Genomic DNA, 16550 nt, shown 5'->3' on the forward strand with positions numbered 1-16550 from the left:
TCAACCTACATCATCCATACAATAATCCGTTCAACCGACAACAGTCATCCGGCAATCAGTTCAACCTACAACAGTCAACCATCAATCAGTACGACCTAGAACACCAAAGTAACAATCAGTTCAACCTACACCACCCATACACTGATCAGTACAACCAACCTCATCCATACACAAATAATTCGAACCTACAAAATCAATCTGTAAATTAGATCAACTTACAAACTCAAACCACGGATGAAATCAACCAACAAATACAATACACCAATTTGTTGAATGATAAACAACCACCGTTTGAAGGTAACGAAGATCATTACATGGTTGACCTACCTACATCTGATCAAAGCGGATCTGAGCATGATGATATGGAAAATGTGAATCCAATCAAACCAACAAAACACCCTTTTTCTAACTACATAGTTGATGAGGATGATGTTCCTGATAGTGATGATGAATACGAAGATGAATACGTCGACCAAACACAAACTTATGACCAGCCAATTAAGTATAATCCCCAACCAGATGATATATTTTGGAACATGCCACCGTTACTGTCGAACACCCAACCCGAAATGAAACCTAGATCAATGACAATATATGAAACCTCAAATCTAGTTAAATTGAATCAGACTTTCGAAAACAAGGAAGATTTTCTTATGCAATTACGTACAAAGTGTGTTACTGAAGGGTTCCAGATAAAACCAAAGTACTCAGACAAGTCAAGGTATACAGCTACATGCATATCACCAAATTGTTCATGGCAAATTACTGCTAGGTGTATACAAGATAGCAACAACTTTCAAGTACGGAAGTTGAATGATCTACACACGTGCTCAAATACCCAAATTCTTCCGAACAATAAGCATGCCACCAAGAAGGTCCTAGGTAATATACTGAAAGAGGTGATGAAACAAGAAGGTCGTGTCTATCGACCGAATGATATAAGGACTGATATGTCAACGCGATTTAAAATAAGTCTACCATACCACCAAGCATGGAAAGCCAAATGTTACGCAATTGAGATGTTGAGGGGTAGTCTTGAAGATTCCTTTCAAATACTACCTAATTATCTATATAATCTTAGATTGTATAACCCAGGTAGTGTAACCAACATTCGAACGGACAACAAAGGCAGATTTGTTATGAGTTACATGTCCATTGGTGCAGCGGTATGTTTAATGCTTTCTTTATTTACTTATTAATTTAACTCGTATTTAAAAATAATGTTTCAATACTTTAATATGCAGACACGTTCGTTTGTTAACTATGCACGACCAGTAATCATAGTCGATGGGGCTCATTTAAAAAGTCGTTACTTGGGGACTAACTTGATTGCTGTCGCTATGGATGCTAACAATGGAATCCTTCCATTAGCCTACGGTATTGGAGCAGGAGAGACCACCGATCATTGGACATGGTTTTTTGGTAATCTAAGAGACTCTCTATAGTCTTCGGGGTGTTGTATTGTTAATCTTACCATTATATCTGACAGGGCACCTGCAATAGCTGCTGGCATATCAAACGTATTTCCAGAAGTATTTCATGCACTATGTGCTAGACATTTGTTGGGAAACCTCAAAAGTGTGTCTAAAAGGGTTAAAAGTTACGAGTGGCACTACTGGAAAATGTGCAAAGCGTATAGAAAATCTGATTTTGATCACCACTATGGTATACTAGTGAGACGACCCGACCCAATCCATAGGGACGAATACAACAACATATGATTACATCGCGAGGTACTTGACCTCTAAATGATACATTTTACAAACATTGCATTCTTTTCAAAAGACAAACTTTCATTTACATCGAAAATTAACAGGCATGCATACCATTTCATAATATCCAAACTATAAATGACCTAATCTGTCATTTATTTGATAATAATCTCTAATGAACTTCAACGACTCGAATGCAACGTCTTTGAAAATATGTCATGAATGACTCCAAGTAATGTCCTTAAAATGAGCTAATGCACAACGGAAGATTTCTTTAACACCTGAGAATAAACATGCTTTAAAGTGTCAACCAAAAGGTTGGTGAGTTCATTAGTTTATCATAATCATTTATTTCCATCATTTTAATAGACCACAAGAATTTCATTTCCAGTTCTCATAAATATACGTCCCATGCATAGAGACAAAAATAATCATTCATATGGTGAATACCTGGTAACCGACATTAACTAGATACATATAAGAATATCCCCTATCATTCCGGGATCCTCCTTCGGACATGATATAAATTTCGAAGTACTAAAGCATCCGGTACTTTGGATGGGGTTTGTTAGGCCCAATAGATCTATCTTTAGGATTCGCGTCAATTAGGGTGTCTGTTCCCTAATTCTTAGATTACCAGACTTTAATAAAAAGGGGCATATTCGATTTCGATAATTCAACCATAGAATGTAGTTTCAATTACTTGTGTCTATTTTGTCAAACATTTATAAAAGCGCATGTATTCTCAGTCCCAAAAATATAAAGGGTAAAAAGGCAAATGAAACTCACCATACTGTATTTTGTAGTAAAAATACATATAACATCATTGAACAAGTGTAGGGTTGGCCTTGGATTCACGAACCTATATTAATTATATATATTTATATGACGGTCAATATTTGTCTAACAATTTAGGCCAAGTCATAGTGTACCACAATCCTAATGCTCGAGTCTGACTCAACAGTATAGTAACATGTTATATTACCCATGCTCAGTTAAAATTCTAGTAAAAGGTGACGTGTGAAACAACGTATCACAATTGGTTTCATAATCATAAAATAGTATTTTAGTTTTTATAGAAAGTCAATACAAAAATATTAACTGAAAAGTTAACGAAAAAGTCAAAATTCAAGGTCAAAAGTCAAAGGTTAAAGTAAAAACGAGGTCGCATGCAAAAATACAATAACTTATACAAAAAATGAATTTTCGGTCAAACATGCCTAAACGGCCTTTAGAAAAATTATCGGAGCTCTGATTGATAAACGGCCAAAGATAAAAGTTACACATTACCAAAAAGATTAAGCATAAATTTTACAGAAGTAAACTAAACCTAGACAACTCGTAGTTGCCAACGCGGTTTTGGCGTTTCAAAGTTAATTTTTCAGCTTTAATAAATTTACAAAAGTGACCGAGTAGCCTACTTTGGAGATTTTTAGAAAATTCCTCGAAACTCGGATTGACAAACGGACAAAGCCTGCAAATTCTAGTTACCACAAAGATATAACATGATTTTTGGCAAAAGTAAACACACATCAGGCCGACCATGACAACTGATACAACACTGACATTTTTAATAGAAAGTTTCAGCTCTTTTCAGAATTTTAAAATGTGACCAAACAGTCAACTTTGACGATTTTTAGAAAAATCGTCGAGACTCAAATTGACAACCGGCCAGAGTCGTTTGCTAGACCTTACAGCAAAGAATTCAGTGGTATTTTTTTCTTAAATCTGAAACAACGCAGATCAGCGAGAATTTCAGTTTCCTTTTCGACATTTTTTCAAAATTTGCAAAACTTCTTTTGTCCATAACTTGACAACCGTTCAACGAAACGAGACGTGCTTTATATGAAAATTCATCTACTCGACGAGTAGAATCTAAATAACCACTTTTTTATTACCCAGAAAATTAGTTCACTAATTATCATTAACAATCTTAATTACGAAATTAATTGTTAAATTCATAACTTTCTAACCGTTCATCGAATTCATTCGATATCTAAATGAAAAGTTCTTAATTTTTCGCTAGCTTTCTAATGACATGCATATCTTATACCTTATTTCATCCCTAGTATAACAACCTTTAAGATTCAACATAACCTATCTAAGGGCAATATCAAATATACAAGCATGCATAATTTTATTTTCTCGAGCACTAGTCAGGGATACACTATTGATAAATAAAAGTTAAGTTATGAGTGCTCACGTATCAATATTGAGGTTCAATATTGTAGGAAAGGTACGTAGACGCAACGGAGATGACAAACACTAAATTGACCTCACGGGCATACCCATGAACCATACCCATCACCTCCATAGCCATAACTCATAATTTCCTTAGCCCTATCCTACTCATAAAACTTGTCTTGAAATGACCCGCTCATGACCTCGTCGTAATATTTTATGTATAATACTAATAATATCACTCCTAATAATACTAATACTAATAATAATAAGATTAATAATCTTAATATTAATAATAATAATAATAATAATAAATATATATATATATATATATATTTATGTGATTGATCGAGTGTGAAGAATGAAATATAAAACGCGATTCGTTCCATTTATAAGCAATTAGGGATGATGTTATTACTTCATGCATTCACATGACACTATAACACAGCTGGTATCCATGTAAACTACTTGCCGACACACGTTTTTTTAACATTACACACGTACACTTTATATGTACTTATATATATTATTTAATATTTATTATATTTAATCTTTAGAATTAATTAAATATTATATTATATTTACGCTCATGGTAAAAATATAATTTTTACAAAAATGACACCGTCGTGGTCTCACGACTCATGTACCACTTTCAGTTTTTCGGGCGCACTTTCGTACGTTTAGAAAACTAGCCTTTTACGTTACGCGACGTGTACCTTTATCAAAAATTTGACTTACTCATCAATAAATTACCTTATAAGAAATGTAACTTATAAAATTGAGCGTTGTGGTCATTTACTTTTATAAATCAGTGACTCGTTGTTTATCAAAATATTTTATTTTAAATTAAACGTTTCGTGACATGTACCTTTATTATTAACTAGACTTAAATTAATTAAAAACTAACCCATTCAAAGTGTAACTTAATCTTTTGAGTATTTTGGTCATTTCCTTTTATAACTAATAGTCTCGTTATTTATCGAAACATTTTTAATAACATTAGTTTAAATCAAAACGTTTTATGACTAACTTGGTATTATAAATTTATCACTTCGAAAAATATATATATATATTTTCATTTAAAAATATTAACTCGTACGTATCGTGTATAATGGAAATATTAATGTGATAATATAATATTTAGTTTTTCACAACTGACAGTAGTTCTAAGTTTATTTTAAATTCGTTAGAAAATCCTTTTAACACGTTCTGTTTATACTTCAAACCTAATTTGATATAATTTCATATATGCGCCAACGTCTAGCTTAATTTCTTTACACTTTCTTAATATCTAATGAATCAAATAATCCGATTCTCTTATATCGCAAATCGTTTTCGTTCGTATGGAAAATAGATCAATCAAATGTTAGGATATTCAATCCTCCACCAATTTCTGTCTAATCCTTAATAATAACACTTTTGTTCTTACATGTAACCACTTTTCCAAATATTCCGAATACCGTTAAAAGTAAGGGTTTCCTAATTCAAAGTGGACCTCATACAGAGACTCATTATCATAATTCAATGTATCTGATAACTCAATCATTTGATATTATCTTTTAATCTCGTCGATAAACTTACATCGAACAAATACGTTTACGTAAAGTTTTATCCATTCAGTACCTTAATAACCTTTCCCAGTTCATAACATAGATCTCATAACCTATATTCATATCAACTAATCCGTTCAATGTTTTATAATATATGTCAATCTAATAAGCACACATGTATATATATATATATATATATATATATATATATATATATATATATATATATATATATATATACATATATATATATATATATATATATATATATATATATATATATATATATTTACACGTAATTGTTCGTGAATCGTTTGGCATGGTCAAAAAGTATTTGATTACATGAATATAGTTTCAAAACATTCAAGACTCAACATTACCGATTTTTGCTTATCGTGTCGGATATATATAAAGGTTAAAGTTTAAATTTGTTCGGAAATCTCCGGGTCATCACAGTACCTACCCGTTAAAAGAAATTTCGTCCCGAAATTTGATAGAGGTTGTCATGGCTAACAGTAAGAGTGTTTTCATGACGTATATGAACTGATAATTAGGGTTTTATCATCATTGATTAATATAGATAAAATGATTTGTTTTTGTGAAGAGCACGAATGAAGCTATCACTTAAGAGTGAAAATGAATAAAAGTAAGTTTGACTTAACCGGTGACGTAGTCAAGATTGATTTCCGGAATTTAAGGAATTTAGAAGAAATCTTCATATTAAGATTTGATTCTTCGGCGATTTAGGAAATCAGGATCTTCTTTGAGTAAATGCAATAATCTGTTCCGATTGCTCTGTCGGATATTTTTCTATAAATCTACCCCCGTTGTTTCCTTACAACTCATACCTTCTATTCTTTCTCCTCAGTTCATACTTTAAAACATTCGTCAATATGCTCCATCCCATTCTGATCCTTGATATACTCTTAATTTTTACATCTGTCATCCTTCTCTTTCATCTACCACCGGAAGATTTTATTTACTTCTACTATTATCTTGGGGTTATAGTGTTATTAATTTTCCCGTGCCTTTACGTGGCAATACGTATTGATATGCACGGTTTGTAGCTTCTGGGTGGTTGTTGGGTTTTATATCTTCCCTTATATTTCGATGTCCCTGCTTCTGTCTTCTATAGTCATCGTCATCCCCAGTTAATGCTTTCTTCTATTTACTGCGGTTCATACTCTAAATTTCTATTTCGGAGCTTTGTCCTTTCGTTTCTTCTTCTTGCGATTAAATAGCTCTTGTAATGGTCCAGAATTCGTAGGTATGGATTTCAGAATGAACACAGTAATTGTTCTAAGAAGGATAGGGTAATGGTAAATCCTGATTTGTTAAATTACCAGAATACCCTAAAAAGGACCGAATCATCAAGAAATATTTTCTTGATATATTTAGAGATTAGATAGAATGTAAGAGTCGTGTAAATGGTACATGATGACGGTATGTCCTGTGAATCATCACATCCATTAGAAACTCAGTATGAATTACTGTAATATAATGACGTTGATCAAGTGTCATTATATTATACTAACTCATGCATCAGTTCCCAACACTACTTCAAAAACATTCATATTCGAATTTTTCAGAATTTAGAAACTAACACGGTTTCTTTTATGTTGCAGATATTACGGAGAGATAAATGATACTTGATAAGAATAGTTGTGAAAATATCTCCAAAGATATGGAGAATATGTATAATGGAAGATACGAAGATATCTTATAACATTTAAGATATGATGATGATGAAGAATATCTGTCTGTGAAGGTTTAGAATAAGAAGTAAGGTGTTTGCTAACGAGTTCAGCAGGCACTGAATCATTTGGATCCTTTGAAGGCAGATTCAGTCTCTGTGATTTGTCCACGGCTTCCTTCATACTTTGCTCAATCCGTTTTTCAGTACCAAATCCTTTCTTTTTCTGAGCTTTACCATCTCACTATCTTTTATCATCAAACTTTTGACCGTTTAAACCATCTATAATTTTTATGTTTCCTCTGCATTTAATGCTAATATCTGAATCTTTGGTTAGCAATCTGAGGTGGGTTCAGAAGAATCGTGTTTTAGATGATTAAACACTGGTGGTAATAGAGTGGAATATGAAAGATTCCCCAGTAATAATGACGAAAGGGCAACGTATCTATCAAGGTTATAATAAGACTGGTCCGACTGAAAAATCGAAGTTGACTTGCTGGAGCTGTGACAAAATTGGCTACTTTGAAAAGGAATCGAAATGTTGTTTTTGCTAGAAGAATTCGATGCAGGTACATGTTAGATTATGACTTTGGTTTCGAGAGTTTTTCAGGTACAAAACTTCGGATAACGTGTGGTTGGATCATCATCTCAATTGTTTATTATTTGATGTGTCTTCTAGAATTTCGAAGGGATTTAATTACAGATTGTCATAGGCAATATCCAAATGATTTTTCATATCCATCTTGTGTGTTACGATTAAAAGTGATGTTCTATCACAGTTTTGAAGTCAAAGTATAGCTTTGAAAAATGTAAAGATCTAAGAGTGATGATTTTGGTTGTATCTCGAGTTGAATTCTGAAATTCCCAAAATCAGAATATGTAATTAGATTCGAATGAGTATGGTTGTTTTGATTTCTATAGAAGAATGTATATTGGTTTAGTTGATGATTATTGAATCAGAATTGAAGAATGTAACATATTAATTGTGATTTTATATATCTCTCGGGTATTACCTACCCGTTAAAAAAAAAATTTCACAAATAATATTTTGAACAAGAATTCTCATTACAACCTTTATGAAAATATATGTGGGTATATTTTCTTCAGATGTAATACAGATTCAATGAGTTAATATCATACTAAGCTCATTTGATTTTCGGATTGAATTAGAAATGAATTTTCTCTAAAACATTAGAGATTACATAATCTTTGCAGAGTATTTCACTAATGTAATCAATGCTTCAATATTTATATGTATTTCCTTAGTGAATCATGCTGATGCTCATAGAACTCTTGCTAACTTCGCAAGATACGAATATTGTTTTCCCGTAAATTTCGGGTATATCGAAGATGAAAGTGTATAATCAAACATGTTATTGAATGATACACTTGATTTATTATGAACCGGAGTTCATTAGATTGAAACAGAGATTGTGGTTAACGATGATTAAGTTGTTAATGAAGGATGTACATCATAAGATATTAGTAATATGAATTTAAACGAGTAGTATCTACTCTTTTTCAATTCATACTTAATAGCTTAGTACAAAAAGATTTATTATAATTCCAGAATTCATATATATAAAACATATAATAATTCTTCAGAAGGAATGAGTTAATACTATATAACTCGTTGATACAACATATTCGTTGTTGATTGGTAACGATTTCCACAGTGATTCTTGAACTGATGGGATTTGTGATGTCATAGGTGTTGCTGATTCTGACGATGCTGACGTTACTGACTATACTGGTGATGCTAACGGTATTGTTGCTGCTGATGATACTTCCGGTAATTGCCAGTGATGCTTGTATAACAAGTCAATCGTGCACCATCCTTGTTAGGGTTTCGATTCTTCCTTGACTCATTTTGGTTCACTCATCTGATTTAGGGTTAGGGTGGAAATAGATAATCTATAAGACTTTAGAGATTACATAATCGCCGTAGAATATTCCTCAGATGAAGTTATGAAACAATACTTCATCGTTTGTTGTTGTTGGTACTCCTTGGTATCTATGATGCGTGTGATGTTGATATCCGAGGTATAGATTATGATGTTGAGGCGTGTGATGCGAATGTGATTGTTGATGATGGTAATGGTGCTGTTGGTGTTAATGATGATGATACCGTTGATGCCGGTGATGCTGCTGATGTCTAGAGTATTGAGGTTTGCGATGTTGATGTTATTGGCGGTACTGATTATGCTGCCAGTGCTGCTGATGGTGTTTGTAATCCTTGCACCATAAGCTCCAAAGCCGTCACGCGTGCACGAAGTTCGTTAACTTCTGCTAGTACACCGGGATGATTGTCGGTTGGGACGAGCGGATAAATAAAATCTAGGATTTGATGTAGGATATAATCGTGACGAGATACTCTGGAAATGAGAGAGAAAATGGTTTCACGAACAGGTTCGCCGGTAAGTGCTTCAGGTTCATCGCCAATAGGGCAATTTGGTGGGTGGAAAGGATCACCTTCTTCTTGTCTCCAATAATTGAGGAGGCTACGAACCCATCCCTATTTCATCCAGAATAGATGATGGCTGATTGGTTGATCCATTCCGGTAACACTGTTTTCGGAGCTTGAGTGAAATTCCATATCGGCATAACTGTCGGAATCTCAGGAGTTCGAACTGGTTGAGGGATCCATCTCGTTTGATCAGGGAAATGAATTTTTTTGTATGGAATAGATTATAGGAGTTAGATTTGATATTATTCAATACATAATTTACATATGTATATATAATACCAAAATCCCATAAATTACGGAGGAATCTTTGAAAAATGACAGTCAAAGTTCACAGTAATAGATATGCTAAGACAAGAATTCGTCTATACACTATTACGTAATAAATGCAGGAAAACGCGTCTAGTCTTAAGGATGATAAGTAAGTGATTTTTGACACAAATGATAAGCAAAAACTTTTGACATGCAGACACGGTCGAAGTCCAGACTCACTAATGTATCCTAACGACTTATCAGTTAGACACACTAATGCAGACCTGGTTCGCTAAGACCACCGCTCTGATACCACATGAGACGACCCGACCCAATCCATAGGGACGAATACAACAACATATGATTACATCGCGAGGTACTTGACCTCTAAATGATACATTTTACAAACATTGCATTCTTTTCAAAAGACAAACTTTCATTTACATCGAAAATTAACAGGCATGCATACCATTTCATAATATCCAAACTATAAATGACCTAATCTGTCATTTATTTGATAATAATCTCTAATGAACTTCAACGACTCGAATGCAACGTCTTTGAAAATATGTCATGAATGACTCCAAGTAATGTCCTTAAAATGAGCTAATGCACAACGGAAGATTTCTTTAACACCTGAGAATAAACATGCTTTAAAGTGTCAACCAAAAGGTTGGTGAGTTCATTAGTTTATCATAATCATTTATTTCCATCATTTTAATAGACCACAAGAATTTCATTTCCAGTTCTCATAAATATACGTCCCATGCATAGAGACAAAAATAATCATTCATATGGTGAATACCTGGTAACCGACATTAACTAGATACATATAAGAATATCCCCTATCATTCCGGGATCCTCCTTCGGACATGATATAAATTTCGAAGTACTAAAGCATCCGGTACTTTGGATGGGGTTTGTTAGGCCCAATAGATCTATCTTTAGGATTCGCGTCAATTAGGGTGTCTGTTCCTAAATTCTTAGATTACCAGACTTTAATAAAAAGGGGCATATTCGATTTCGATAATTCAACCATAGAATGTAGTTTCAATTACTTGTGTCTATTTTGTCAAACATTTATAAAAGCGCATGTATTCTCAGTCCCAAAAATATAAAGGGTAAAAAGGCAAATGAAACTCACCATACTGTATTTTGTAGTAAAAATACATATAACATCATTGAACAAGTGTAGGGTTGGCCTTGGATTCACGAACCTATATTAATTATATATATTTATATGACGGTCAATATTTGTCTAACAATTTAGGCCAAGTCATAGTGTACCACAATCCTAATGCTCGAGTCTGACTCAACAGTATAGTAACATGTTATATTACCCATGCTCAGTTAAAATTCTAGTAAAAGGTGACGTGTGAAACAACGTATCACAATTGGTTTCATAATCATAAAATAGTATTTTAGTTTTTATAGAAAGTCAATACAAAAATATTAACTGAAAAGTTAACGAAAAAGTCAAAATTCAAGGTCAAAAGTCAAAGGTTAAAGTAAAAACGAGGTCGCATGCAAAAATACAATAACTTATACAAAAAATGAATTTTCGGTCAAACATGCCTAAACGGCCTTTAGAAAAATTATCGGAGCTCTGATTGATAAACGGCCAAAGATAAAAGTTACACATTACCAAAAAGATTAAGCATAAATTTTACAGAAGTAAACTAAACCTAGACAACTCGTAGTTGCCAACGCGGTTTTGGCGTTTCAAAGTTAATTTTTCAGCTTTAATAAATTTACAAAAGTGACCGAGTAGCCTACTTTGGAGATTTTTAGAAAATTCCTCGAAACTCGGATTGACAAACGGACAAAGCCTGCAAATTCTAGTTACCACAAAGATATAACATGATTTTTGGCAAAAGTAAACACACATCAGGCCGACCATGACAACTGATACAACACTGACATTTTTAATAGAAAGTTTCAGCTCTTTTCAGAATTTTAAAATGTGACCAAACAGTCAACTTTGACGATTTTTAGAAAAATCGTCGAGACTCAAATTGACAACCGGCCAGAGTCGTTTGCTAGACCTTACAGCAAAGAATTCAGTGGTATTTTTTTTTTAAATCTGAAACAACGCAGATCAGCGAGAATTTCAGTTTCCTTTTCGACATTTTTTCAAAATTTGCAAAACTTCTTTTGTCCATAACTTGACAACCGTTCAACGAAACGAGACGTGCTTTATATGAAAATTCATCTACTCGACGAGTAGAATCTAAATAACCACTTTTTTATTACCCAGAAAATTAGTTCACTAATTATCATTAACAATCTTAATTACGAAATTAATTGTTAAATTCATAACTTTCTAACCGTTCATCGAATTCATTCGATATCTAAATGAAAAGTTCTTAATTTTTCGCTAGCTTTCTAATGACATGCATATCTTATACCTTATTTCATCCCTAGTATAACAACCTTTAAGATTCAACATAACCTATCTAAGGGCAATATCAAATATACAAGCATGCATAATTTTATTTTCTCGAGCACTAGTCAGGGATACACTATTGATAAATAAAAGTTAAGTTATGAGTGCTCACGTATCAATATTGAGGTTCAATATTGTAGGAAAGGTACGTAGACGCAACGGAGATGACAAACACTAAATTGACCTCACGGGCATACCCATGAACCATACCCATCACCTCCATAGCCATAACTCATAATTTCCTTAGCCCTATCCTACTCATAAAACTTGTCTTGAAATGACCCGCTCATGACCTCGTCGTAATATTTTATGTATAATACTAATAATATCACTCCTAATAATACTAATACTAATAATAATAAGATTAATAATCTTAATATTAATAATAATAATAATAATAATAAATATATATATATATATATTTATGTAATTGATCGAGTGTGAAGAATGAAATATAAAACGCGATTCGTTCCATTTATAAGCAATTAGGGATGATGTTATTACTTCATGCATTCACATGACACTATAACACAGCTGGTATCCATGTAAACTACTTGCCGACACACGTTTTTTTTAACATTACACACGTACACTTTATATGTATTTATATATATTATTTAATATTTATTATATTTAATCTTTAGAATTAATTAAATATTATATTATATTTACGCTCATGGTAAAAATATAATTTTTACAAAAATGACACCGTCGTGGTCTCACGACTCATGTACCACTTTCAGTTTTTCGGGCGCACTTTCGTACGTTTAGAAAACTAGCCTTTTACGTTACGCGACGTGTACCTTTATCAAAAATTTGACTTACTCATCAATAAATTACCTTATAAGAAATGTAACTTATAAAATTGAGCGTTGTGGTCATTTACTTTTATAAATCAGTGACTCGTTGTTTATCAAAATATTTTATTTTAAATTAAACGTTTCGTGACATGTACCTTTATTATTAACTAGACTTAAATTAATTAAAAACTAACCCATTCAAAGTGTAACTTAATCTTTTGAGTATTTTGGTCATTTCCTTTTATAACTAATAGTCTCGTTATTTATCGAAACATTTTTAATAACATTAGTTTAAATCAAAACGTTTTATGACTAACTTGGTATTATAAATTTATCACTTCGAAAAATATATATATATATTTTCATTTAAAAATATTAACTCGTACGTATCGTGTATAATGGAAATATTAATGTGATAATATAATATTTAGTTTTTCACAACTGACAGTAGTTCTAAGTTTATTTTAAATTCGTTAGAAAATCCTTTTAACACGTTCTGTTTATACTTCAAACCTAATTTGATATAATTTCATATATGCGCCAACGTCTAGCTTAATTTCTTTACACTTTCTTAATATCTAATGAATCAAATAATCCGATTCTCTTATATCGCAAATCGTTTTCGTTCGTATGGAAAATAGATCAATCAAATGTTAGGATATTCAATCCTCCACCAATTTCTGTCTAATCCTTAATAATAACACTTTTGTTCTTACATGTAACCACTTTTCCAAATATTCCGAATACCGTTAAAAGTAAGGGTTTCCTAATTCAAAGTGGACCTCATACAGAGACTCATTATCATAATTCAATGTATCTGATAACTCAATCATTTGATATTATCTTTTAATCTCGTCGATAAACTTACATCGAACAAATACGTTTACGTAAAGTTTTATCCATTCAGTACCTTAATAACCTTTCCCAGTTCATAACATAGATCTCATAACCTATATTCATATCAACTAATCCGTTCAATGTTTTATAATATATGTCAATCTAATAAGCACACATGTATATATATATATATATATATATATATATATATATATATATATATATATATATATATATATATATATATATATTACACGTAATTGTTCGTGAATCGTTTGGCATGGTCAAAAAGTATTTGATTACATGAATATAGTTTCAAAACATTCAAGACTCAACATTACCGATTTTTGCTTATCGTGTCGGATATATATAAAGGTTAAAGTTTAAATTTGTTCGGAAATCTCCGGGTCATCACAACTAGCACGGCGTATCCCAGACAGTGCACGTACACTCACTACTGTTGGGTTCAACAGATGGTCTAGACATCATGCAGATCGTGTTCGGTATGCTTACCTAACTTCTAATAGTGCAGAGTCAATGAACGCACTGTCAGTTCATGCGAGGAAACTCCCGATTACAATGCTTCTTGAATTCTTTAGAGCTTCAGTTCAACAATGGTTTTGGGAACACCGAAACACTGCCGATGGTTTAACAACCCCTGTCACACCATATGCAGAGCGTAAGCTTGGTAAAAGAAATCGTAAGTCTATTAGTTGGACTGTCAAACCGATATCACAAGTTAAGTTTGAGGTATTGGATATGAAAAAGGCGGTAAAGTCAATCTACAAGATAAAACTTGCACATGTAAACAATGGCAGTTTTCCGGTATACCCTGTGGACATGTAATGGCAGTAGCAAGGTATTTTTTCCTACGTAACGTTACTACACACGTTCAGAAGTATTTCCACACTGAAACGTACAAGTCGGCATACATGGAAGATATTAACCCGCTAGATCATATTTCTGAATGGATAGATCCAGGACACCTACAAACCATCCTACCGCCATTGGTTACAAAGCGACAATCGGGTAGACCGAAGAGTACTGCTCGTATACCGTCCCAAGGAGAGGACAAAGACAATTTCAAATCTAAAAGAAAATGCAGTCGTTGCTTGGAATATGGACATACTAGATCAACTTTCACCGCACATTATGATCTTTCTGAAGGTAAACAAAAGTCCAAGTGTAACTCAAAAACAAAGGCAAAGCCGAAGGGGTTGGTAAAGGGCAAGGGTAAAGGAAAACGTGAAGACTCATGCTCAACACAATTTGGCTCCACTTACAATTTGAGTGATGATTAGCTTCTTCTTTGTGTTTTAAATGTGTTTAACTGCCATGGATGATAGGTATGTGTGTTCGTATGTTTTCTAGTCGTTTAACTGTCGTGTATGTGTTGTGTCTGTAACTTGTGTTATTTGTTGTGTAATCAATAAATGTAGTATGAGATAATATATAATATTTGTTGTTCAAATTAAAGTTTATTTCACTAAATTGGATGGCAGACTACATTGGAACTCATGAAAAATCTTATCTGATATATCTTATCCAATAGTAGTATGAGTTATGCTTAGTCGACCCACTAATCGGTCGCCTACAACGCAAGGATGGTCGACTAGGGTTAGTCGACCCACTTATGGCTAACAAGTCGGTCGACCTTGAAGTTGACCACATCATCGAAGTAGTCGACCAACATCAATGAAGAATGTTGGTCGACTACCTTGAAAACTAATGTGGTCGACCGGGTAAAGGGGTAGTCGACCCAAATTGTGGTCGGCCTAATGGTGTAAATAGACAATTTTTTTTCCCGAAAGTGTATTTTGGAAGAAAAGTTTTAAAAAAGTGTATTTGGGAATTTCCCTTTATAAACTTTAAATTGATCTATCTATTGAATAGAAAAATTATAAAATTTACAACAATTACTTACTACGGAGTATTTGCTTAAATATTTTTTTTTTAATTTTTTTTGTATGATTATGATTATGATTATTATTATTAGGTAATTTTTTGATCAAAACCAAGTCTTACTTGCTGGTGGTTAAAAGGGATTTACCAAACTTTTATTAAAAATCAAGCCTTTTTTAAGTTTTGAAATTGAGATCAGGCAAGCCTTTTAATTACACAGTCTTATATAAGCAGATTTGACAGCTTGATATTGATCAATTATTTTTTAACTTTATCAAAAATCAAGTCTTTTTGGGTGGCGAGTTATGTGTTATAGGTGAAGATTTTGACATATGTTCATCTGAATAAGTAAGGAAGGATCAATGGTAGTCTTTAACCCAATGATTGTATTTCTAGATGATTATTACACTATTGAAATCAAACTGACTCAAGTTATTGTTATCAACTTGTTGTTGTTAGATGGACCATGATCAGTAGCAGCAGGTTTCTATTGGTTCAACATGCTACAAGTTACCTCCTTTATTATCTTCCAAAAAGTATCCATGGTTTATTGTTCAGAACCTCGAAGACAAAGACATGTGTACAGAATTTTCTCTACACTTACACTACACGACTCGTTGATTAAATATCAAATTCAAATCCCGGAGCTTCATGGGAGACGTATCCATGGTTGTTTCCATGGCTGGTTGATTCTATCAAACCATCCGGATAAT

At 32.8% G+C, this 16550-nt stretch overlaps 1 protein-coding gene across 1 annotated transcript; it reads left to right on the plus strand.

Moving 5' to 3' along the window:
• The first annotated feature begins 314 nt into the window (after positions 1-314).
• On the plus strand, positions 315-1445 carry LOC139869291 (uncharacterized). Its single transcript, XM_071857604.1, has 2 exons — positions 315-1166; positions 1245-1445. The coding sequence occupies exons 1-2, from the start codon at positions 315-317 to the stop codon at positions 1443-1445; spliced, it is 1053 nt and encodes a 350-aa protein (XP_071713705.1).
• Positions 1446-16550: the final 15105 nt, after the last annotated feature.

The sequence above is a fragment of the Rutidosis leptorrhynchoides genome, chromosome 9 (assembly GCF_046630445.1).
Source record: "Rutidosis leptorrhynchoides isolate AG116_Rl617_1_P2 chromosome 9, CSIRO_AGI_Rlap_v1, whole genome shotgun sequence".
In the NCBI taxonomy this organism is placed as follows: Eukaryota; Viridiplantae; Streptophyta; class Magnoliopsida; order Asterales; family Asteraceae; genus Rutidosis; species Rutidosis leptorrhynchoides.

Coding starts and splice junctions, on each gene's coding strand:
- LOC139869291 (XM_071857604.1), top strand. CDS start 315: ATGGTTGACCTACCTACATCTGATCAAAGCGGATCTGAGCATGATGAT. Junction 1,167..1,244: donor ACATGTCCATTGGTGCAGCG/GTATGTTTAATG, acceptor TTTAATATGCAG/ACACGTTCGTTTGTTAACTA.